General features: G+C 40.2%; 1 protein-coding gene across 1 annotated transcript in view; it reads left to right on the forward strand.

The window, feature by feature from the left end:
• The window catches only part of LOC139708085 (scavenger receptor cysteine-rich domain-containing protein DMBT1-like), a 58103-nt gene extending 35909 nt beyond the window's left edge, over window positions 1–22194 (forward strand). The window contains exons 17-21 of the mRNA XM_071620068.1: window positions 16578–16904; window positions 17807–18946; window positions 19817–20137; window positions 20828–21163; window positions 21860–22194. Coding sequence (XP_071476169.1) covers window positions 16578–16904; window positions 17807–18946; window positions 19817–20137; window positions 20828–21163; window positions 21860–22194 — 2459 coding nt within the window. The remainder of the gene's footprint in view (window positions 1–16577; window positions 16905–17806; window positions 18947–19816; window positions 20138–20827; window positions 21164–21859) is intronic.
• Window positions 22195–23989: the final 1795 nt, after the last annotated feature.

The raw sequence follows: 23989 nt of genomic DNA on the forward strand, positions 1-23989 counted from the left end.
AAACCATTTATATTTCTTATCATGTCTATTTGTGGTAAACATACATTTTCCGACTTAATAATTTGCATTTGTCGAGTACAGGTTTTTATGCACCGTAGAATAGATAAATTACAAAGTCAAGACTTTAGGAAATGACTTTGCTGGAGGAATTGTCGCCTTTTTATCATCATATTGACACGTGTGATATCGTTTCGAATGATTACGGTTTTAGTCGACTACATAAAATTGGTAGAAATAAGATAAGAATTTTATCAAAGAAAATAGCTCATTATTGCTTCTACACTTTATGAGATATATTCATTATTCATACACTTTCTCGTATTTGAATTTCTATCTTGCACTAGTTGCAGTTCGAGCATTTATAGCTCTTCAGTTTACATGACGCCTTGCAAAGTCTGTAATACAGGGTGGCCCAGAAAGAACGGAACGCCTAAGATCTTTAATTTCAGCAATATCGTTGCAAATGTGTCAATATTTTGCGTACTGTTGGAAAGGCCATTCTTTTTCCAAGAGAATGACACCAAGCTCTTTAATTTTAGTTAATACGTTACGATTTTAGGACCATTTTTGTCAACCCTTGCAATTTTCAAAATGTGATCATTTTGCACTCTCAGAGACACCGAAATCAGCGAGAATTCGGCTTGCCATAGAAGCAGTAACGTTCACAACGTGTGGAATGTGGCTGTCATTGTTCGTTACCATTGTGAATGAGACGACCCGACGACAATGACACTGTCCGCCCCACATTCCGCACACTGTTAACGCTACTGGTTCTACGGTAAGCCGAATTCTCACTGGTTTCTGTATCTCTGAGAGTGTAAAATGATCACATTTTGAAAATTGCAAGGGTTGACAAAAATGGGCTTAAAATTGTAACGCATTAACTGAAATTAAAGAGCTTGGTGTCATTCTATTGGACAAAGAATGGCCTTTCTAATTGTATGCAACATGATGACATATTTGCAACGATATTGCTGAAATTAAAGATCTTAGGAGTTCCGTTCTTTTTGGGCCACCCTGTATATCATCTTGATTTGTTTTCAGAGATAGAAACGCAGATTTTTGTCTACTATCATATGTTTTATATAAAAAGTCGCTTTTCAAAACTCTGCAACCAAAACAGAACAATATGCTTAACTTTATCTTTATCATATGAAAGATTAAAGATCGATAGCCAAATTCAAACTGGAAAACTAACAAATGAACAAACAAACGAATGCTGTTGTTGTTCATTTTCCATCTGTGAAGATGGCTGGATAGCCCATATTCAACTACACTAAGCTGGTCTTCCATGGGGTCCAGTTGGATGCAGCATAAAAAAAAAAACAAATATTTGTTTTCTACCACTCTTGTAATTCCAGAGGGCAGCTTGATTAAACAAAGAATATTTGAAGAGTTTGTTCGCAGAAACCGGTAAGTCCATTTTTGAAGGTTTTAAAGTTCGGTCTCTGTCACAAAGTACAAAATAATACCTTGTAAATGATATATTGGTCACTACACATAAAGGTACATTTTTGAAGTTATGGTCAAAAGAGGCAAAAACTTTCTTATTATTCTCTTTATTGTACTTGACCTTTAATCGCCAATATCTCCATTTGGCAAATATGGACTTATTGAGGTTTTTTTTTGCGAACAAACTCTTCATTAAATTTGTTTTCTGCGACTCTTTTAATTCCAGAGGTCAGCTTGGTTGTCAAAAAAGAACATTGTCTAGGTGGAATTTTAGTGTAGGGATGTAAAACATAGCACGCGATGAGCACCATTAGAAAACAGACGTTGTCGCGGGCATCCATTTCTCGTTGGTCAGTTTGGTCAAGTCTGCCTTATCGCATCTTGTAAGTGAAGGTCCTGGTGATATAAAATGTTTATAATCAGCAAAGCGAATGTTAAAGACTAACAGCGAGAAGCAGGGGATGAAAGGGAAATGGTTGGTCCGCCACTAGATATCGCATTAACCTTCACCATGTCCCACCTTTGTTCACTAACGTTTTTATTCTCGTGACTTCGGTCGATGTGGAATATTAAAGGGGAATACTGAAGAAATAAAATTACAATGTATATATGAAGTCAAAGAGGGGGACACATAGAACAATGTGTCGTTTACATCGTTTAAAATGGCCTTTTTTAAGTGGAGTTAGAGGATATTGAAGATTTACACCTGTCACCCCCCTAAAATCTAGGTCGCAGCGTAAATTTCGAGGCTTTGCCGATGACGTCATGGGCTGAAGGGAATCGGGCAAGGTTTCGAGCGCCGCAGGCCCCCGCGCGCATAATGCATGCATTGTATCATACAAGTTGTTGTAGATAGTATTTGCATATGAAGTTTTCAAAGTTTGTTTTTCGATAATGCGCGACATCGTACCGTAAGGCCATGCAGTGATGATCAGGATGATTTCTTGGGGGAATTTGAATGTGGGAGCGATGATGAACTGAGTGATACAGTACACACCTAGTGATGAAGACCCTGGTGAAGTTGGAGAGATAGATGACAAGCCGCACGGCGGGGCGCAGGAGGGAGACGCTACGGGCGAGCTAGTGGGGAAGGTCCAGGGCGGTTCGGTTGAAGCGGACGGACTTAGTGGAGATTGGCAGTACGAGCCCTTGCCACACGGCAGGCCAGGGGACAATGTTGGTGACTTAGGACCAATGCCAGGGGCGGATGTAGCTTTTTATAAAGGGGGGGGGGGAGGGTGTGAGAGGTGGGTGTCCACCCTCCCACAGTAGGGAGAATTTGTGAAAATCTGTGTGTGAAAATGGCGTTTTCTTGCATCTAAAACACCACTATTTTTGGTAAATGGTCCCCGGATTTTTTTTTTTTTTTTTTTTTTTTTTGGGGGGGGGGGGGGCTGCAACCCCCAACCCCCCCCCCCCCTATAGATCCGCTTCTGAATGCCAGATAGACTTCAAAATTTAGATTGGTCAGAGTTGTTTTTATTCTGAACTGAAAATGAACCGAGCTTAGTGCTGACTTGAACTCGTACTTTAGAGCAGCAGTAGGCCTAACTGAACACAGCCCAGTCGCTGTAAGTAGCGCAGCGTCTGGTCGGGATACGTATTATCGTATCTTATCGCATCACACTCACTCCGTACTCCCGTTCACAGCTCATCAGCATTCTATCTAGCTAGAGCTAGGTACCCTCACAAATTCACTGCACGATCCATTCATTACTTCACCGAGTCCATCAAAGTTTTATCACTATCGATGAAAATCGCAGTGCTCTCTATCATTTATTTTATCACCAGATAGGCCGGCCGGCCTAGTCAAGACTTCGACTTAGCCGTAACTATACACAGCCCAGTCGCTGTACGTAGTTACGTCGCGACAGCGTACTTACAGCGTCTGGGCGCCGTTGCTAGAAACTTTGCGTTTAAACGCAACTTGTAACTGATTGTCACTGGCCAATCAAAATCATTGTTGCATGCATGTCTTCTTAATAGGGCAGACCCTGAGCCAATCAGAATGGTTGTTTCAAAATTAGCAATTATTTGCAATTGATTGCAACTTTCTTGCAACGGGGCCCTGGTCGGGTATCTAGTATTTGCATGCGTGGTATCTAGTATTAGCGATCCACGTACGCCGAATGTTTCGCGAGGGTTTTTTTTTTTTTTTTCGCCAATTTCGCGAACCTGGTGCTTTGTGCGAATTTAAAAACACGAGAAAATATTAACTCTCTTTCCGTACATAATATTTCCCCCTTCCGTAGTGTACTCCACAACCACGAATTTAAGCACTAGCGAAATTATTGGCAAGTCCCGATTCGCGAAAAAAAAAAAAGACTCGCTAAATACATGTATATGGCGTACACAGTCACCTCCCTGAGTACTACCGAGGAACTGCTGATATAGTACATTTTGTACGTACCAAAGAGGTACGAAGCCCAGGCTTCTCCGCTCTTTGATACACGGAGGCTACTGCACTGCGACATACGCGGCCTGTGATGGGCGCATGCATGTGACTGATCGACTACGAAGCACCATTGTACAGGCACTAGGCCTGACAACTTCTGTATTCGTGGCCTAAGTAACACGTAACAGACTCTATTCAAACGAGGAAATGTGTGATTTCACAGGGGACTTAAAGTAGAAAACAATTTTATTTCATTTTTTGTGACATTCGGATAAAAAAATGTCTTGGGATTTCGGGGTATGAGCCTCGACATCACGCTCTCATCGAGAGCATACATAGGTAAGCTGAGGCTGTTGTGTGATACTTCCGGGTTTGCTCTTCAGCCCATGACGCCATGGACACGCCCCCCAAATAACCACGGATCTTCCGATTGACCATGATTCGGGATACAATTTTTCTAAGCAGCCGTTCTCCAAAACGCAATTTTCTAAATGGATGAATGAAAGGCCGCTGTGTTTAACATGCTCTAAGCTTGAAATGGGGGAATAATCCAACAAAATATGCGTTTCCTTTAGTATTCTTGCTTTCCTATCAAAGCCACAAGGTCGAGTAGATGGTTCTGCCTATCGCACACCTATGGTAGCGTCTAACTTCTCTGATGTTTATACCAGCAATTATGTTTGTGAAATAACCTCTAGAACAAAAATGTCATCACAGGGTTCTCACTGACCAGAGGTTGTGATATTAGTGATTGTTCTCGCTCATACACATTCTTTGTTGTTGTTGTTGTTTTTGTTGCTCTCATTGTCATTTATATTATTAAAAAGAGAAGCGCAGGATGCTTCTTCAAAATATATTTCAGTGCACTTGGGAAGAATTAAGAACAGAGGTAAGGGAAGAAAAACTGAGATTACTGGTACACAATTATTGCCGAAGGACATACTCTTACGGTTTATGATAAGTAGTTTGGTTATTATTACGACTAATTCAATAACATTTTCATATACCTTTCGTTTCTCTTTCACAATTATTTGTATTTAGATACTAGTTGCTTTCAAGAAATGCTATGGATTGATGATATGGTAAATGGTTGTTATTACAGATATACGGGAAAATAAAAGGGAGCATTCTGCTTTAAAAAAAGAAGAAGATCATGACAACTTGGTTACTTTGTCGGGTGTGTTTTGTCTTTGTCGATATTTATGTTATAATACTGTACATTACAGTTGTATGTAAATTGCTGTATCATACACGTGTATTCCTTAATATTTTTTGTGCTAGATGTAATGGCTCATTACAAATAGATAACGGAGTGATTATATGATATATGATATATATATATATATATATATATATATATATACATAAACATATACAATGTCCCAAACATATTTCCAGAAATATCTTTGGCTTAAGATCATGTGTAGTAAGTGCTCTACAGCCCTTTCATCTCGGCCAGACTTTTAAAGTTACATCACTTTTCGAACAAGCGCAATGATGATGATGAATAAAGATAAATACGTAGCTATACGCAGCATTTTTTTTAGAGGTGATACTTCGTACACGTGATAATAACCATCATAAAACAGAGACCAAGATTAACGTAAAAGGTCAAGTGTTTTCAACGACAAAATGACCAGACCTGAAGTATAAATTTTGCTTTATTTTTATTTTCCTTTCCATCCATAGATATACATCATCATTACCATCTTTCTTTGGCACTATTTAATCAGATTCGTTGAAATACACTTGGGTCTATACATATCACGAAAGTTTCACTCAACTGGCATTATTATCTTTCTTTGGCCCTATCTTAAGGAAAGAACGAAGGCAAGTGCAGAATGAAATCATTGCGCTTCAACTATGTAGGTCCATGATCAAACTGAGAGAACGCACAGGTTTCAGTGACTGATAACGGTAGCATCCTGCGCATGGTAAGCTGTTCACTAACTTGCTCAAGGTCAATGCATACAGAAGATTGGTTTCAGTCTTCAGTTCCACTTCATCAGACGACAGTCTAGTTTACTGGTTACTATCTCATACCTAATATATCCGTATGTACTTTCATTGAATTTACCTCAAATTTACCCTGAACTCGTTGAAAGACACAACTCGTAACTGCTGTGGTGAAACTATCCCTTATATCGCTGTAGATAGTATTGTGTGATCGGGTTAGTAGAGTTCCATTTGATTCATTTAAGAAAAAAAAAACGAAGGAAAAAATAGTTCGGATAATTGAGGGGGTCGGTACAATAATAGTGCTAACCCACACAATAGTCATTTTGAGATAATCGCTGTTGAATGTTTGGAAAGTCCATACATTGTACATTAATAAAACATGAATACATGCATATTTTATCATCTTATTGGTTGAATTCAAATATGATATTTTCACGGAGGTTAGAGTGAAAGTTAAGGTTTATGAAAATGCATGTAACTCAATTTTGACAAAAGTGTGGGTTAGCACTATAATTATTGCCTCGACCCCCTCAATTGTCCTTTGAAGCTGGGAGTACAGGGCGTCGATTAGAATCTATTTTAGTTTGTTCCAGTCGATGAAAACTCTCTTCCCGAGTTCTTCCTGATGTCAAGGTGTCTTCTCCGTTTGGTTAGCTTTATGGAATAGCCTCTTCTTCTTAAGAGCAACTCTGGCATTCTCAGGTAGTTCCCGGATTTGCATCTCACTGAGCGGCGAACGTTTGCGAACGTAGCGAAATTGAGATTCGCCAACTTTTCTGACGAATGTTTGTGAAAAATCAAAGTTCGCTTCTGCCATTAGCGACAGTCAGCGACTTTTAGCGATGTTTAGCGACAATAAGCAACACTTTAGCGAATGTTTGCGAAAGTGTTTGCGAACACAGGTGGCGACTATTAGCGAATGTTAGCACGAAATGTTAGCGACAATTTTGCAAATGTTAGCGACAATTTTGCAAATGTTAGCGACAGTTTTGCAAATATCAGCAACTGTTTGCAAATCCTTTGCGACAATTTTGCGAATGTTCTTGGACCTAGAAAAGTACCAGGCGATTGTGTATAGTAAGATTCATAAAACTACATAAAACCTTCCAATGAATTCAGATCTCTTGTGACAACCGTTCAAGATGGATTTCCAGGATATGGAAATAAATTTCTGCCAAGAAGAGGCTCAAGGTGTTGCTATCCTTGAAGAGCTGCTTTGTCAGGCTGCTGCTACAGCTATTCTCTCTAAAAAAGAAAGATAAAGACAGAATAAACTGACCAGAAAGAATATAAATTATTAGTGGAAAAGTGAGCAAAGAAAATGGGATTCCATCGGGATTCGAACCCGAGACCTCCGGATTGCTAGACCGGTGCTCTACCGACTGAGCTATAGAAAGCCCTAGTGCAGTGTTCGTCCCAGAAACCCTTAATTCTCCATTTTCTTTGCTCACTTTTCCACTAATAATTTATATTCTTTCTGGTCAGTTTATTCTGTCTTTATTTGTTACAAACTCAAAAAGCTGCATCACTTTGGTGATCCCTCGCATTTATCCCCAAGTTGAATTATCCTTCGGGTTTATGCCAGGTTCAAGTGTGTGCGTGTGTGTCACACACAAACACACTGCTATAGCTTCTGACCACCCGAGCATTGAGAATTAAGGGTTTCTGGGACGAACACTGCACTAGGGTGAAGTTGGAGAGATAGATGACAAGCCGCACGGCGGGGCGCAGGAGGGAGACGCTACGGGCGAGCTAGTGGGGAAGGTCCAGGGCGGTTCGGTTGAAGCGGACGGACTTAGTGGAGATTGGCAGTACGAGCCCTTGCCACACGGCAGGCCAGGGGACAATGTTGGTGACTTAGGACCAATGCCAGGGGCGGATGTAGCTTTTTATAAAGGGGGGGGGGGGGGAGGGTGTGAGAGGTGGGTGTCCACCCTCCCACAGTAGGGAGAATTTGTGAAAATCTGTGTGTGAAAATGGCGTTTTCTTGCATCTAAAACACCACTATTTTTGGTAAATGGTCCCCGGATTTTTTTTTTTTTTTTTTTTTTTGGGGGGGGGGGGGCTGCAACCCCCAACCCCCCCCCCCTATAGATCCGCTTCTGAATGCCAGATAGACTTCAAAATTTAGATTGGTCAGAGTTGTTTTTATTCTGAACTGAAAATGAACCGAGCTTAGTGCTGACTTGAACTCGTACTTTAGAGCAGCAGTAGGCCTAACTGAACACAGCCCAGTCGCTGTAAGTAGCGCAGCGTCTGGTCGGGATACGTATTATCGTATCTTATCGCATCACACTCACTCCGTACTCCCGTTCACAGCTCATCAGCATTCTATCTAGCTAGAGCTAGGTACCCTCACAAATTCACTGCACGATCCATTCATTACTTCACCGAGTCCATCAAAGTTTTATCACTATCGATGAAAATCGCAGTGCTCTCTATCATTTATTTTATCACCAGATAGGCCGGCCGGCCTAGTCAAGACTTCGACTTAGCCGTAACTATACACAGCCCAGTCGCTGTACGTAGTTACGTCGCGACAGCGTACTTACAGCGTCTGGGCGCCGTTGCTAGAAACTTTGCGTTTAAACGCAACTTGTAACTGATTGTCACTGGCCAATCAAAATCATTGTTGCATGCATGTCTTCTTAATAGGGCAGACCCTGAGCCAATCAGAATGGTTGTTTCAAAATTAGCAATTATTTGCAATTGATTGCAACTTTCTTGCAACGGGGCCCTGGTCGGGTATCTAGTATTTGCATGCGTGGTATCTAGTATTAGCGATCCACGTACGCCGAATGTTTCGCGAGGGTTTTTTTTTTTTTTTTTTCGCCAATTTCGCGAACCTGGTGCTTTGTGCGAATTTAAAAACACGAGAAAATATTAACTCTCTTTCCGTACATAATATTTCCCCCTTCCGTAGTGTACTCCACAACCACGAATTTAAGCACTAGCGAAATTATTGGCAAGTCCCGATTCGCGAAAAAAAAAAAAGACTCGCTAAATACATGTATATGGCGTACACAGTCACCTCCCTGAGTACTACCGAGGAACTGCTGATATAGTACATTTTGTACGTACCAAAGAGGTACGAAGCCCAGGCTTCTCCGCTCTTTGATACACGGAGGCTACTGCACTGCGACATACGCGGCCTGTGATGGGCGCATGCATGTGACTGATCGACTACGAAGCACCATTGTACAGGCACTAGGCCTGACAACTTCTGTATTCGTGGCCTAAGTAACACGTAACAGACTCTATTCAAACGAGGAAATGTGTGATTTCACAGGGGACTTAAAGTAGAAAACAATTTTATTTCATTTTTTGTGACATTCGGATAAAAAAATGTCTTGGGATTTCGGGGTATGAGCCTCGACATCACGCTCTCATCGAGAGCATACATAGGTAAGCTGAGGCTGTTGTGTGATACTTCCGGGTTTGCTCTTCAGCCCATGACGCCATGGACACGCCCCCCAAATAACCACGGATCTTCCGATTGACCATGATTCGGGATACAATTTTTCTAAGCAGCCGTTCTCCAAAACGCAATTTTCTAAATGGATGAATGAAAGGCCGCTGTGTTTAACATGCTCTAAGCTTGAAATGGGGGAATAATCCAACAAAATATGCGTTTCCTTTAGTATTCTTGCTTTCCTATCAAAGCCACAAGGTCGAGTAGATGGTTCTGCCTATCGCACACCTATGGTAGCGTCTAACTTCTCTGATGTTTATACCAGCAATTATGTTTGTGAAATAACCTCTAGAACAAAAATGTCATCACAGGGTTCTCACTGACCAGAGGTTGTGATATTAGTGATTGTTCTCGCTCATACACATTCTTTGTTGTTGTTGTTGTTTTTGTTGCTCTCATTGTCATTTATATTATTAAAAAGAGAAGCGCAGGATGCTTCTTCAAAATATATTTCAGTGCACTTGGGAAGAATTAAGAACAGAGGTAAGGGAAGAAAAACTGAGATTACTGGTACACAATTATTGCCGAAGGACATACTCTTACGGTTTATGATAAGTAGTTTGGTTATTATTACGACTAATTCAATAACATTTTCATATACCTTTCGTTTCTCTTTCACAATTATTTGTATTTAGATACTAGTTGCTTTCAAGAAATGCTATGGATTGATGATATGGTAAATGGTTGTTATTACAGATATACGGGAAAATAAAAGGGAGCATTCTGCTTTAAAAAAAGAAGAAGATCATGACAACTTGGTTACTTTGTCGGGTGTGTTTTGTCTTTGTCGATATTTATGTTATAATACTGTACATTACAGTTGTATGTAAATTGCTGTATCATACACGTGTATTCCTTAATATTTTTTGTGCTAGATGTAATGGCTCATTACAAATAGATAACGGAGTGATTATATGATATATGATATATATATATATATATATATATATATATATATATATATACATAAACATATACAATGTCCCAAACATATTTCCAGAAATATCTTTGGCTTAAGATCATGTGTAGTAAGTGCTCTACAGCCCTTTCATCTCGGCCAGACTTTTAAAGTTACATCACTTTTCGAACAAGCGCAATGATGATGATGAATAAAGATAAATACGTAGCTATACGCAGCATTTTTTTTAGAGGTGATACTTCGTACACGTGATAATAACCATCATAAAACAGAGACCAAGATTAACGTAAAAGGTCAAGTGTTTTCAACGACAAAATGACCAGACCTGAAGTATAAATTTTGCTTTATTTTTATTTTCCTTTCCATCCATAGATATACATCATCATTACCATCTTTCTTTGGCACTATTTAATCAGATTCGTTGAAATACACTTGGGTCTATACATATCACGAAAGTTTCACTCAACTGGCATTATTATCTTTCTTTGGCCCTATCTTAAGGAAAGAACGAAGGCAAGTGCAGAATGAAATCATTGCGCTTCAACTATGTAGGTCCATGATCAAACTGAGAGAACGCACAGGTTTCAGTGACTGATAACGGTAGCATCCTGCGCATGGTAAGCTGTTCACTAACTTGCTCAAGGTCAATGCATACAGAAGATTGGTTTCAGTCTTCAGTTCCACTTCATCAGACGACAGTCTAGTTTACTGGTTACTATCTCATACCTAATATATCCGTATGTACTTTCATTGAATTTACCTCAAATTTACCCTGAACTCGTTGAAAGACACAACTCGTAACTGCTGTGGTGAAACTATCCCTTATATCGCTGTAGATAGTATTGTGTGATCGGGTTAGTAGAGTTCCATTTGATTCATTTAAGAAAAAAAAAAAACGAAGGAAAAAATAGTTCGGATAATTGAGGGGGTCGGTACAATAATAGTGCTAACCCACACAATAGTCATTTTGAGATAATCGCTGTTGAATGTTTGGAAAGTCCATACATTGTACATTAATAAAACATGAATACATGCATATTTTATCATCTTATTGGTTGAATTCAAATATGATATTTTCACGGAGGTTAGAGTGAAAGTTAAGGTTTATGAAAATGCATGTAACTCAATTTTGACAAAAGTGTGGGTTAGCACTATAATTATTGCCTCGACCCCCTCAATTGTCCTTTGAAGCTGGGAGTACAGGGCGTCGATTAGAATCTATTTTAGTTTGTTCCAGTCGATGAAAACTCTCTTCCCGAGTTCTTCCTGATGTCAAGGTGTCTTCTCCGTTTGGTTAGCTTTATGGAATAGCCTCTTCTTCTTAAGAGCAACTCTGGCATTCTCAGGTAGTTCCCGGATTTGCATCTCACTGAGCGGCGAACGTTTGCGAACGTAGCGAAATTGAGATTCGCCAACTTTTCTGACGAATGTTTGTGAAAAATCAAAGTTCGCTTCTGCCATTAGCGACAGTCAGCGACTTTTAGCGATGTTTAGCGACAATTAGCAACACTTTAGCGAATGTTTGCGAAAGTGTTTGCGAACACAGGTGGCGACTATTAGCGAATGTTAGCAAATGTTAGCGACAATTTTGCAAATGTTAGCGACAATTTTGCAAATGTTAGCGACAGTTTTGCAAATATCAGCAACTGTTTGCAAATCCTTTGCGACAATTTTGCGAATGTTCTTGGACCTAGAAAAGTACCAGGCGATTGTGTATAGTAAGATTCATAAAACTACATAAAACCTTCCAATGAATTCAGATCTCTTGTGACAACCGTTCAAGATGGATTTCCAGGATATGGAAATAAATTTCTGCCAAGAAGAGGCTCAAGGTGTTGCTATCCTTGAAGAGCTGCTTTGTCAGGCTGCTGCTACAGCTATTCTCTCTAAAAAAGAAAGATAAAGACAGAATAAACTGACCAGAAAGAATATAAATTATTAGTGGAAAAGTGAGCAAAGAAAATGGGATTCCATCGGGATTCGAACCCGAGACCTCCGGATTGCTAGACCGGTGCTCTACCGACTGAGCTATAGAAAGCCCTAGTGCAGTGTTCGTCCCAGAAACCCTTAATTCTCAATGCTCGGGTGGTCAGAAGCTATAGCAGTGTGTTTGTGTGTGACACACACGCACACACTTGAACCTGGCATAAACCCGAAGGATAATTCAACTTGGGGATAAATGCGAGGGATCACCAAAGTGATGCAGCTTTTTGAGTTTGTAACAAATAAAGACAGAATAAACTGACCAGAAAGAATATAAATTATTAGTGGAAAAGTGAGCAAAGAAAATGGGATTCCATCGGGATTCGAACCCGAGACCTCCGGATTGCTAGACCGGTGCTCTACCGACTGAGCTATAGAAAGCCCTAGTGCAGTGTTCGTCCCAGAAACCCTTAATTCTCAATGCTCGGGTGGTCAGAAGCTATAGCAGTGTGTTTGTGTGTGACACACACGCACACACTTGAACCTGGCATAAACCCGAAGGATAATTCAACTTGGGGATAAATGCGAGGGATCACCAAAGTGATGCAGCTTTTTGAGTTTGTAACAAATAAAGACAGAATAAACTGACCAGAAAGAATATAAATTATTAGTGGAAAAGTGAGCAAAGAAAATGGAGAATTAAGGGTTTCTGGGACGAACACTGCACTAGGGCTTTCTATAGCTCAGTCGGTAGAGCACCGGTCTAGCAATCCGGAGGTCTCGGGTTCGAATCCCGATGGAATCCCATTTTCTTTGCTCACTTTTCCACTAATAATTTATATTCTTTCTGGTCAGTTTATTCTGTCTTTATTTGTTACAAACTCAAAAAGCTGCATCACTTTGGTGATCCCTCGCATTTATCCCCAAGTTGAATTATCCTTCGGGTTTATGCCAGGTTCAAGTGTGTGCGTGTGTGTCACACACAAACACACTGCTATAGCTTCTGACCACCCGAGCATTGAGAATTAAGGGTTTCTGGGACGAACACTGCACTAGGGCTTTCTATAGCTCAGTCGGTAGAGTACCGGTCTAGCAATCCGGAGGTCTCGGGTTCGAATCCCGATGGAATCCCATTTTCTTTGCTCACTTTTCCACTAATAATTTATATTCTTTCTGGTCAGTTTATTCTGTCTTTATTTGTTACAAACTCAAAAAGCTGCATCACTTTGGTGATCCCTCGCATTTATCCCCAAGTTGAATTATCCTTCGGGTTTATGCCAGGTTCAAGTGTGTGCGTGTGTGTCACACACAAACACACTGCTATAGCTTCTGACCACCCGAGCATTGAGAATTAAGGGTTTCTGGGACGAACACTGCACTAGGGCTTTCTATAGCTCAGTCGGTAGAGCACCGGTCTAGCAATCCGGAGGTCTCGGGTTCGAATCCCGATGGAATCCCATTTTCTTTGCTCACTTTTCCACTAATAATTTATATTCTTTCTGGTCAGTTTATTCTGTCTTTATTTGTTACAAACTCAAAAAGCTGCATCACTTTGGTGATCCCTCGCATTTATCCCCAAGTTGAATTATCCTTCGGGTTTATGCCAGGTTCAAGTGTGTGCGTGTGTGTCACACACAAACACACTGCTATAGCTTCTGACCACCCGAGCATTGAGAATTAAGGGTTTCTGGGACGAACACTGCACTAGGGCTTTCTATAGCTCAGTCGGTAGAGCACCGGTCTAGCAATCCGGAGGTCTCGGGTTCGAATCCCGATGGAATCCCATTTTCTTTGCTCACTTTTCCACTAAAAAAGAAAGAGTGAAAATGTTCACTCTTGAAGAAGTGAATAACAGAAAAGAGTGAGTTTCAAGTGAAATTAGAGTGATTTTGGAGTGAAAATGTTCATTTTCACTAATTTTTGAGTGACCTCAGGGATCACTCCTAGATTTTCGAGTGATCCCTGAGGTCACTCCAAAATGAGTGAAAATATATTTTTTCACTCAAAATTCACTCCAATTCATTCAAAACTCACTCTTTTCTGTAATTCACTCCTTCAAGAGTGAACATTTTCACTCTTTCTTTTTTAGAGAGTTGTGCAGCATAAGAGAAATAAAATAAAGAAAAACAAAAAAGGAAGAAGAAAAGAAAGAGAGTCAGAGAGTGCTTGTTGCAGAGGACAGACTTTAGTCAATATGAAAAGCTTTTGAAGCAATTACAATCATGATGGAGATGTCAAGAGCTTCAAGAGCTTTCTTAGAGTGGAACCTTGTCTGTTTCAGAAGCTTTTATATAGGAACCATGTGGTTACTTGTTCGCTAGCAGTGGCGAATCATTATAAAAATGTTAGCGACACCGTATTACGATCGTTTGCGAATTCTTACGAGTGTTTTGCGAATGTTTGCGAATGTTTGCGAATGTTTGCAACTGTTAGCGAAAATACAGATTCGCAAAGGTTCGCAAAGAAATTTTGAACATGTTCAAAATTTCTTTGCGACAAGAAAAACTGTTTGCGACAATAAAAACCGTTTGCGAACTTTCTTGCGAATGTTAACGAACCTTTTGCAACCGTTTACGAACCCTGGCGAATTCCCAAATTCGCTACGTTCGCAAACGTTCGCCGCTCAGTGAGAGCGATTTGTTTCCTTATCTCATGAATCTCTCCTCTCTCTTATTATCTCCAAAGTCTCGCTAATCTCGATTATATTTCTTGATATGACAGATGTTGAATGTTTGGGATAGGTTTTGTGGCTCTCGCTTTAACTCTTTATTTTTTTTCGAATATCGTTTTTTTTTTTTCCCCGAGGTAAAGGGTTCCATGCCTGCATAGCGTAGGATATAGCTCCTGTCAAGTACAGTCTAAGGATCACTTCCTTACTCTTGAGAGTGAAATTCCGTTTGATCATTCCCAGTGTCCGGTTTCCTCAATTTGTTGCTACAGCACACTAGTGGCCCACATATAGGGACTTGTGAACAAGTACCCCCAAGATCATTCTTCTTCTGTGCTTTCAGTTGGTAGGGAGGAGCCAATTGTGTTTGCGTCGTGTGGGTTATACGTCTCCCGAAATGCACGACTCGACATTTGTCTGCAGCGTTGTATTTATGTGCTATGTGTTCGCCCACATATTATGCGGAGGAGATTGATGCACTTCTGCGTGTCTCTTGTGTCTGTCAACCCCAACTGATTGAAGAATTATCGAATCATTCTCTTTGAACTGTTCCATTCAGACGTAAACGGAACATCCCGGAAACAAGATATCATAACTCTGTAGGAAAGGTTTATTGTTTGATGTATTTCTAGTCAGAGCTTGTATCCTCTACATAGAGTTTCTTTGTTAAAAAATCGACGATTCTACCTGTCACAATGGTGAAGAAATTATGTTTTGCCAGTGCGTGGATTCTGCTGTTTGCCTGCATCTTGCCCCTTTGCTCAAGCAGTAAGCAAGGTAAGCAATCTAGTCGTTAACTTGTACCTCTCTGCACTTACATTTGATTTAATAAAACGCATAAAACAGGAACGAGAAATTATCAGCTTGTCAGTTTTAAAGTTCACTGTACTTTTGATGAAGTCTACAGTATCGGAACAAAATAAAAACTAATGTGATCCATTATCTTGTTTTCAATTTGGAGATCAGAAAAAGCGGAATATGCGCATAGAGTATATTAATTTTTTGCAATAATTATGATAATGACGGGCGTCTACTACTATTTCTACTACATCATTATTACTAGTATTACGGCGTTCACAGTATCAAACTTCTGTATGATTCGAATGCTGGTTGACATAGAAATTCCATGTTAGGTATAGTACAGTCTACAAAGTCCCTCACTGTGCAGAAATTGTTAAAGATCCTCTTCTTCTTCTTTTTTTTTTCTTCTTTTCCTCCTTGATTGCAGGTATATGTATTATATGATCTCTGGGTAGCTCTTGGTAAGAACGATACATGTTTTCGTTAGCCGGAGTATAAAGTTTAACTTCAAAGAATTAGTTAATGAGTGTTATAGCATAACCCGAAGGATTCTATTAGACGAAAACCATAATTATTATTGTTTTTTTAAGAAGTAGGGCATTTTCACTTGAACGACTTTGGTTGTAGCGAACGGAAACTAAGTTTTATACTGAGTAGTTTCTCATTATAACAGTTTTTCACTTTAATTCCAGTTTATTACTGCTATTTTTTTTTTAGTTTAATGCTTTGAAATAATCATGCTTCACACAAACTCTAACTGTGACATAGTTTTGTATTCATTTGTTGGAAAAAGAAGAATGAAAATAATTGAATTGAAATGAAATGAAATGAATTGAATCTGGATGCAGAAATAAATAAATGAAATGAAATGAAATGAAATGAAATGATTAATATGAAGTCCAGATGAACAGCTGTTGTAATAGTGGTATGCATTTAATAAATCAGAGTTTTGCATTGCTCACCGAACCACCCATACTTGTTGATCGAGGTCCTGATGTGCCCATTCGCATTGTCGGGGGACGGAATGATCTAGAAGGACGGCTTGAAGTCTTCTACAACGGCGAATGGGGAACAGTTTGCAGTAACGGTTGGGACTTTGATGACGCGTCCGTCGTATGTCGACAGCTTGGTTTCGACGGCAGCTCTCTCAATCTCTTCACGTACTACCCAGAAAATGACGATACTGCGATTGTCTCCAATATACAGTGCACCGGAGCTGAACAAAGGTTCGACGAGTGTCATAATGAAGGTTACTTGTTAACTGATTACTGCAAAGGGAACTGGCAAGATGTTGCTGTCACGTGCGTCGATGAAGGTAGGTACAGCCGTAACATAATAATAAGCAAAGTGAAAGTAAAAGCGTGGACGTTTTCATGGACCCACCGGAAGGGTAAAATGGACGGTCGTTTACAGGCAACGTTGAGCAAATGATAATTGCACTCTGTTGGACAGAAGCTGGATCGTGTTTTTGGTCTCGAGTTATCTCGTAATCTCGAGCATTGATTATTCAAAATAGAAATGTTTGGGTTACCTTGATAACACACGCACACGCACACACACACACACACACACACACACATACACACATGAAAAAAGAAAATATCTAGGTATCGCGAATACAAGCACTATACCGGAAGCCAGGTGGTCTATTTTTCCATGTGTCTGCATATACATTTATCAAAAAGACTGACACGCACCAACTAGTATACGTTTTTTTTGATTAGATTGATTCTATTCATTCTCCGTATGGCATCATTTACAATTTTTTTTTTTGTCAACATATCAAACATAATATAATACAGATATGAAACTCATTAGAGCTAGTTTCAACAATTTCAACAATTTTGATTACAAATACATTTGTGACACAATTATAATACATGTGTTATGACTTGCCATACAGAACGGTAGCCAATAATAAGCTATAAGCTTGACCCTTTGGCAACCGGTGATACAATACGTTGGTGCAATAAGAGAAAGGGGGGTCCAGCATGATGCATGGATAAGGGGAATAATAGGAGAGACAGAAAGAGCAAGAAAGAGAGGGAGATAGAAACCTTCTGATACCAGGCTTACATTTTTTAGTATCATCACTGTACTGCTGTTCTGAATCTTTCAAGAGACACCTGGAATGATTGTTCTGGTTCCCTTGGCATTGATTCTGACACTTTATTTTCATAGAGCACATACAATTATTTGGCGCTATTCCTACTAAAGGTCGACTCGAGCCGTGTCCTCTTCCGACTACACTTGAGGTGGACTGGGAAGCAGCCCTGCAGTGCGTGCTGCCGTATGTGCAACAGAACGGCCCAGATGATTATTCGAATATGCCAGGCGAACTGAGTCCATTTCTTGCAGTCGCTAACCTGATCGACACCGCAGGGCTCATGTGGACGTCAGACAGCCAACTCCAGGCTGTAGGGGAATTTTGCCTGAGGATTGCTCCCCGTCTGCCCGCCATTCTCACCCAACCAGCTGACAGAGCCCCCATGGATCAACTAGCAGCAATCTGCGATCCGGTTTTGAAATCTCTGAGAAATGGGTCATCTTTGAAGGGTGAGGACTACTGTCGGTCGCTCTTCGCGGCATTCGGACTTTCTCAGACATATTCCAAAACACACAAAGCGCATACCTGGGCATCAACTTCTTCGGCCGACTCCGACGCGACATTATTTCCCCCGTGGAATGACAAGATCATAGCGTATGCTGAATCCGGGCGCCCAATCCAGTGGTTCACCACCCCACTGCCCTCTGGAAACAATCCTCTACGACCGTTTGATTTTCTGGCCCAACTTCAACAGCTTCTCCAAGATCTTTACGGTATTGGGGAATTCGACGAAGATTCAGTTTGCCAGGCAGCTGGAGAGCTCGTTGGTTCTGGACGGACCATTCGAGACCTGGTCACTGAATTCGCTACCGAATTCTTGAAAACTCTCTTTCCCAGAGCTGCCGAAATATGCGATAGCTGGGACGAGATTACATCCCAAACATATCCTAGCCACGTTGTACCCTCTGACAAGCCGGAAGATTTTGTTAAGGTGTTCTTCGTGGACATTCCGCACTTTGCTGCAATTGCAACGGGTTTTGAGAACAGGGAGTACCTCTGTAATGCCATCACGTCTGCAGTGTCTATCGGAACCACTGACTCGGTTGCAGCGAATATGGTCAGTCGAGCTCGTGAAATCCTTGTGGACGAGAATAGGTGCACTGAATTCGGTTCCCTTCTTCATAACATTTCTAATGTGTTCTCCCCTCCGATACCCGATGATGAATTCACAAGCGCTTTGCATACCTACTTTGGTTTCTCTAGCATGAGAGAGATGTGCAGATACACCATTACCTCATTTGGTGAAAGAGGTAAGACTTAATCTTTTTTTTTCTCACAAAAGAGGTACACTGTAAGAGAATGTCTCACTGGTGGCAGCCAAGTTTAGGGAAGAAGGATTGCTCGGAAGTCAATGAAGTATGAACCCTGTACCAGAGTTTTCTTTATCAGTGAGGTTAGGTATAAACCATGTATACGACTTTACATTATCCACATTCTCTAAAACTAAATATTCATATTCTGAGTTTGTTTGTTTGTTTGTTTGTTTGGTTTTTTTTTTTTACTTTGAGATGTTGTAGATTCGTCTTTGTGAAACAAATTTTGATTGGAGATAAATCTATCGACATTAACCCCTTGAGGATGGATTGCTTGGGCTACAACACGTCTTTCCTATAGACACGTGCCCGAGCATAATCGGGGCTAATCTCCAACGGGTTACAATAGAGAAAAGGCAGTAGGATTTGTAGCACCCCTCCACATAAAGCTCGTGTCAGTATTATATGATTTTTGTATCACCAGGGAGAGAACATCATATTCTATGACAGAACTTACAATACATTTTGCTTTTGTAGTCCTTCGTTCATAAAAAAAAAAAATAATGAATAAGTGCTCCGTCATGATTGTAATGCCGATGTTAGCGGAATTACATGTTATTTTCTAATTTTCGATATCTTGACATAAGCCTTAAGAGACGTCAAAATCATGAGAGAAAGAGAGAGAGAGAGAGAGAGAGAGAGAGGGGGGGGGGAACCCCGAATAATTCACGGAGTACTTCTTAAACAATACTAATACAATACTTTTTTAATGGTAAACATCCATTTTTTTTTCAGGCGTGAAAAATATAGACCCTAAAAGCACCAACGTTTAATAATCTGAAATTCTGACTCGCACTTCACATAAAGATGGCGATGTCGCGGTACGCCTCCGCGACGGGGAGACTGCAGCGGAGGGTAGAGTCGAAGTGCTGTTTAATGGGACCTGGGGGACAGTCTGTGATGACTACTTCGGTGAGGATGAGGCCCAGGTGATTTGTCGGATGTTGGGGTACGGCGGCCTTGCGTCTGTTGCACCTCCAGAAACGTTCGGGCCAGGTTCTGGTGGCATCTGGCTGGATGACGTCCAGTGCATTGGTGTTGAGGCCAACATTGCCCAGTGCGATCACCGTGGGTATGGGATAAACAACTGCAACCACGGAGAGGACGTCGGTGTAAGATGCAAAGTAGGTCAGTACGAATGAGAAAGTAGACATCGTCTTTCAAGAAAAAACAAAGGTTTGCTTATGATAATGTGTAGTGGTCCATACGTTGATTGCATATTGCATAATATGAAAAATGTAGGGCCTACCTGTATATGTACCATCACTATGATTAGCCAGCCCAGACGTCGTGCGAATCACGGCGTCAGACGGACGGGGCCTCGCCATCACACCGGGGAACCACAGCACAACTACAGAACTTATAACAAAAAAAAAAAAAAAAAATATATATATATATATATATATGTTGTAAGAATCTATACGTTACTCACGTAAAGTGCATGCTTATATTACGGAAGGTACATAGATAAATCCATAGAGATCCCTCGCAATAAGTCCATGGAAAAACAAATGACGCTTTCTAGCGCAATCCCTGACCGTCGGGGTTCATCGTTGCAGAATTCAAAATGACGCGTTTATTTATACAGCGACTGGGTTGTGTATAGTTGCACTATGATGTGCTTACAAACTCAGACAGACAAAATTGAGATAAGAAGAGACGCAAGACAAAATGACTCCTCAGGACAGAGTGAAAACATTTCATGTAAACTTGCCCAAAAAAAAAAATACTTTCACGAAGCATTACAAAAGTAAGTTGTATTTTAGCCCTGTGTTTGTACGTTTGCTTTATATCTTTGCGTTTCATTTCGAATTGCAGCCCAGCCAGGGCAGCTATTTGAGGTCCGTCTGGCAGGCGGTCAAAGCAGCGGAGAGGGCAGGGTTGAGGTCCGGCTAGGAGATGGCCAGTGGGGCACGGTCTGCGACGATATCTGGGATCTCGGTGATGCGCACGTCGTTTGCCGGATGCTGGGCTTCAGTGGCGCAACTGAGGCACCTTGCTGTTCCAGATTCGGAGCTGGCACCCGCAATATCTTGCTCGACAACGTGGAATGTTCTGGGTTAGAGCGTAACCTAGCTTATTGCTCCCACCATCCAATGGGACAACATAATTGTTGGCAAGACGAGGTTGCCGGCGTTGTGTGCAACCAAGGGGGTACGTTTCTTGAATACTTCCTTATCGTACATTTGCTGCACCGAGCAATGTGAACCTCATTGAAGGAACTTACTACAGTGAGGATGATAATTATGGTCTCATTAATCCAACTCTGGTATTTACCTTTTCCTGTAAATATCTCAAAGTGCCTTATAGGCTTTTTGTTCTCCCTTAAGAACTTCTCTGGGCTCCCGTTTGTAACTAAATCAAGGAAACTGCTGTGGTTGCTATGAAAAAAGAAAACACGATCAATAAATCGGTTGTAGGCTATTATTTTATTTAGTTATTTACTTATTCACACTTTTGGTCGTCGCAAAACCATCCTTTGGAAATAGTCCTTACATTTTCTGATACATCCATATGCCTACAAAAATAAATAAGTAAACACACGTTCATTACACCAATATAAGCTTCCATTCATCGAGAACGATAGTTAAAGAATATCCTAACGGGTATATGAAAATCAGAAAAACAGAATAAAAAGTACTTAATTTTTAGGTAGTTGGATGTTATAGAAAAGTTCAGATGTACCAATGTCCTCTTTGATTATGTTTAGTGTTTTTCTTGTGCAGTTGTGATGTTTCTATTCCAAAGGTCCATTAATATTGTGTCTTTATAGTAGGGCGTGATTGTGAGATATGGAACACTTAAAGAAAACAATGTCACCGACTTTTATCTTTCTTCAATAAATAACAGAGGAGCTTGAGGTTCGTCTTGTGAATGGAGGGAGTGTCAATGAAGGACGAGTTGAGGTTCGGTACAACGGAACGTGGGGCACCGTATGTGACGATTCCTGGGGTATCGAAGACGCCCACGTTGTGTGCAGAATGCTTGGTTATCAAGAGGCCTTGGATGCTCGTTGCTGTTCGAAATTTGGAGAGGGCTCTGGCGATATTTTACTGGATGATGTGAGCTGTTCTGGAGAAGAAGACAATCTAGCTGACTGTCAGCATCGTGTCTTTGGGACACATAATTGTGTACATGGAGAAGACGCTGGAGTTATTTGTCGACCCACACGTAATATTGATTAAACGAAAGTAAAAGAAACGCAGTCGCTCTTCTTTTTTATATTACACTGACAGTTTTCAGTCATGATCAGTCAGTAGAATTACTCTTGTAATAGGTTGCGAATATATTTGCACTTATTTGTTTTGTCATTATCACGTTCCAAGCTTCATGCAGTAGCAAGGCTTTGTGATCCAAAAAGATTGCTCCAAGCATAACTTAGCGGAGATCGAAATCTAGCTGTGGTTATAATCTTATTTAACTGTAATTATTCCTTGTGTCTTATATCGATTTGACATTGCCTCAGAAAGTGTCATCTTTATCATCTATTTATAAAACAAACAAATTATATCAAATTATATTATGTCATGTCCTTCTCCAGTTAATATCTAAACTCGTTGAAGTATTAGTTTGTATAAATCATGGCTTTTCCGTTATAATTCCTAGTTGCAATGTTTTGGGGTAAGCACACTTCTGCGATTTATCTTTTGCATTTGTATGGTTACCTCAAGCATATGTTTATAAGTTAAGCATTTTAAGCTTTCAAGTCGGTTTGGCGTCGTACAAACTGTATTAACATCATTTTCATGTTTTTTTTTTTTTTTTTAAGGAGACAGACATGGACTTTAGTCTTCATTAACGTGTTTCCAATTTGAAGATCAGTTTCGACTCAGAAATCAAAGCGATGGTATATTTTGGACTGAGATGGGGGTTCAGATTTTAACTTTTTGCGAGATAATTAGGAACCACCTATGATAAAAGAAAAAAAAAACCCACAATTTCAAGAGTCATTAAAAGTTTATTTCATAAAGATTAGTATTTAGATGGCTGAGATATCTAATAACTAATAGGTCCTATTGAAACGTGGTATCAACCTTTTATTATGACCACTTTGTATTATTTCAATTTTCGATATCCAGCTATTCTAAAACCGATTTTAAGCGTTATATTTCTCTAACATGCATGCATGCTCCTTTCATGTAATCAGTTTCTAATATCTTGCAAAAATCTAAAAATGACACATACCATCCCTTTGAGAGGCTTTGGAAAGTTCTGCAACCAAAATAAGATATCATACGTTACTTTATATTATGAAATAAGCGATATTCATAATGGAAAGAAAATAATGCAACCCTAAAATAAGGACAATTTGTTTTCATCGACTCATCTTGATTTAAAGGTCAGTTTGATTGTGAAGGACGTTGTCAATCAGTTGTCAAGGTGGAATTTTCAGAGTTAAATATATGTTAATCATACTGATCGAGATCATGCATGACCACTGGCCCTCACGTTGGTCAATTATCAGCTCTGCCTGTCGCAGCCTGTGGTTAAATAATGGTCCTGTAGCGTATAGGTTCATAATCAACACAGCTTGTCTTATTCTAGACTAAAACGCAATGGCTGGTCCGCTACGCGATACTGCGCTCACCTTCACCAACAAAATATTCTGCATTATGAAGACTTATATTCGATGTGGAATATAAACCTATCAAAGAGTAGGAGGCTTTGCCTGTCGGACAATTGGCAGGTTCAGGCTTCTCTTGTGTTTATACCAGCAACTATCTTTGTGAGACAACCCGTGGTAAGATTATCGCAGAGTTCTGAATGGCCAGACATTGGGATATTACCATAATGACCCTGCTTACTCTCGCCGTACACCAACCGCAATACATTCTTTTCTTTCTTTCTTTCTTTCTTTCTTTCTTTCTTTCTTTCTTTCTTTTTTTCTTTCTTTCTTTTTGTTTGTGGTGCTATTGCTGCCATGTATATCATCAAACAGAGAAGTACATGATGCTTTGTCAACTAATAATGTTTCAGTGC

Source organism: Diadema antillarum, unplaced genomic scaffold (assembly GCF_040938485.1).
Source record: "Diadema antillarum isolate AM-2024a unplaced genomic scaffold, OU_Dant_1.0 seq00001299_RagTag, whole genome shotgun sequence".
Lineage (NCBI taxonomy): Eukaryota > Metazoa > Echinodermata > Echinoidea > Diadematoida > Diadematidae > Diadema > Diadema antillarum.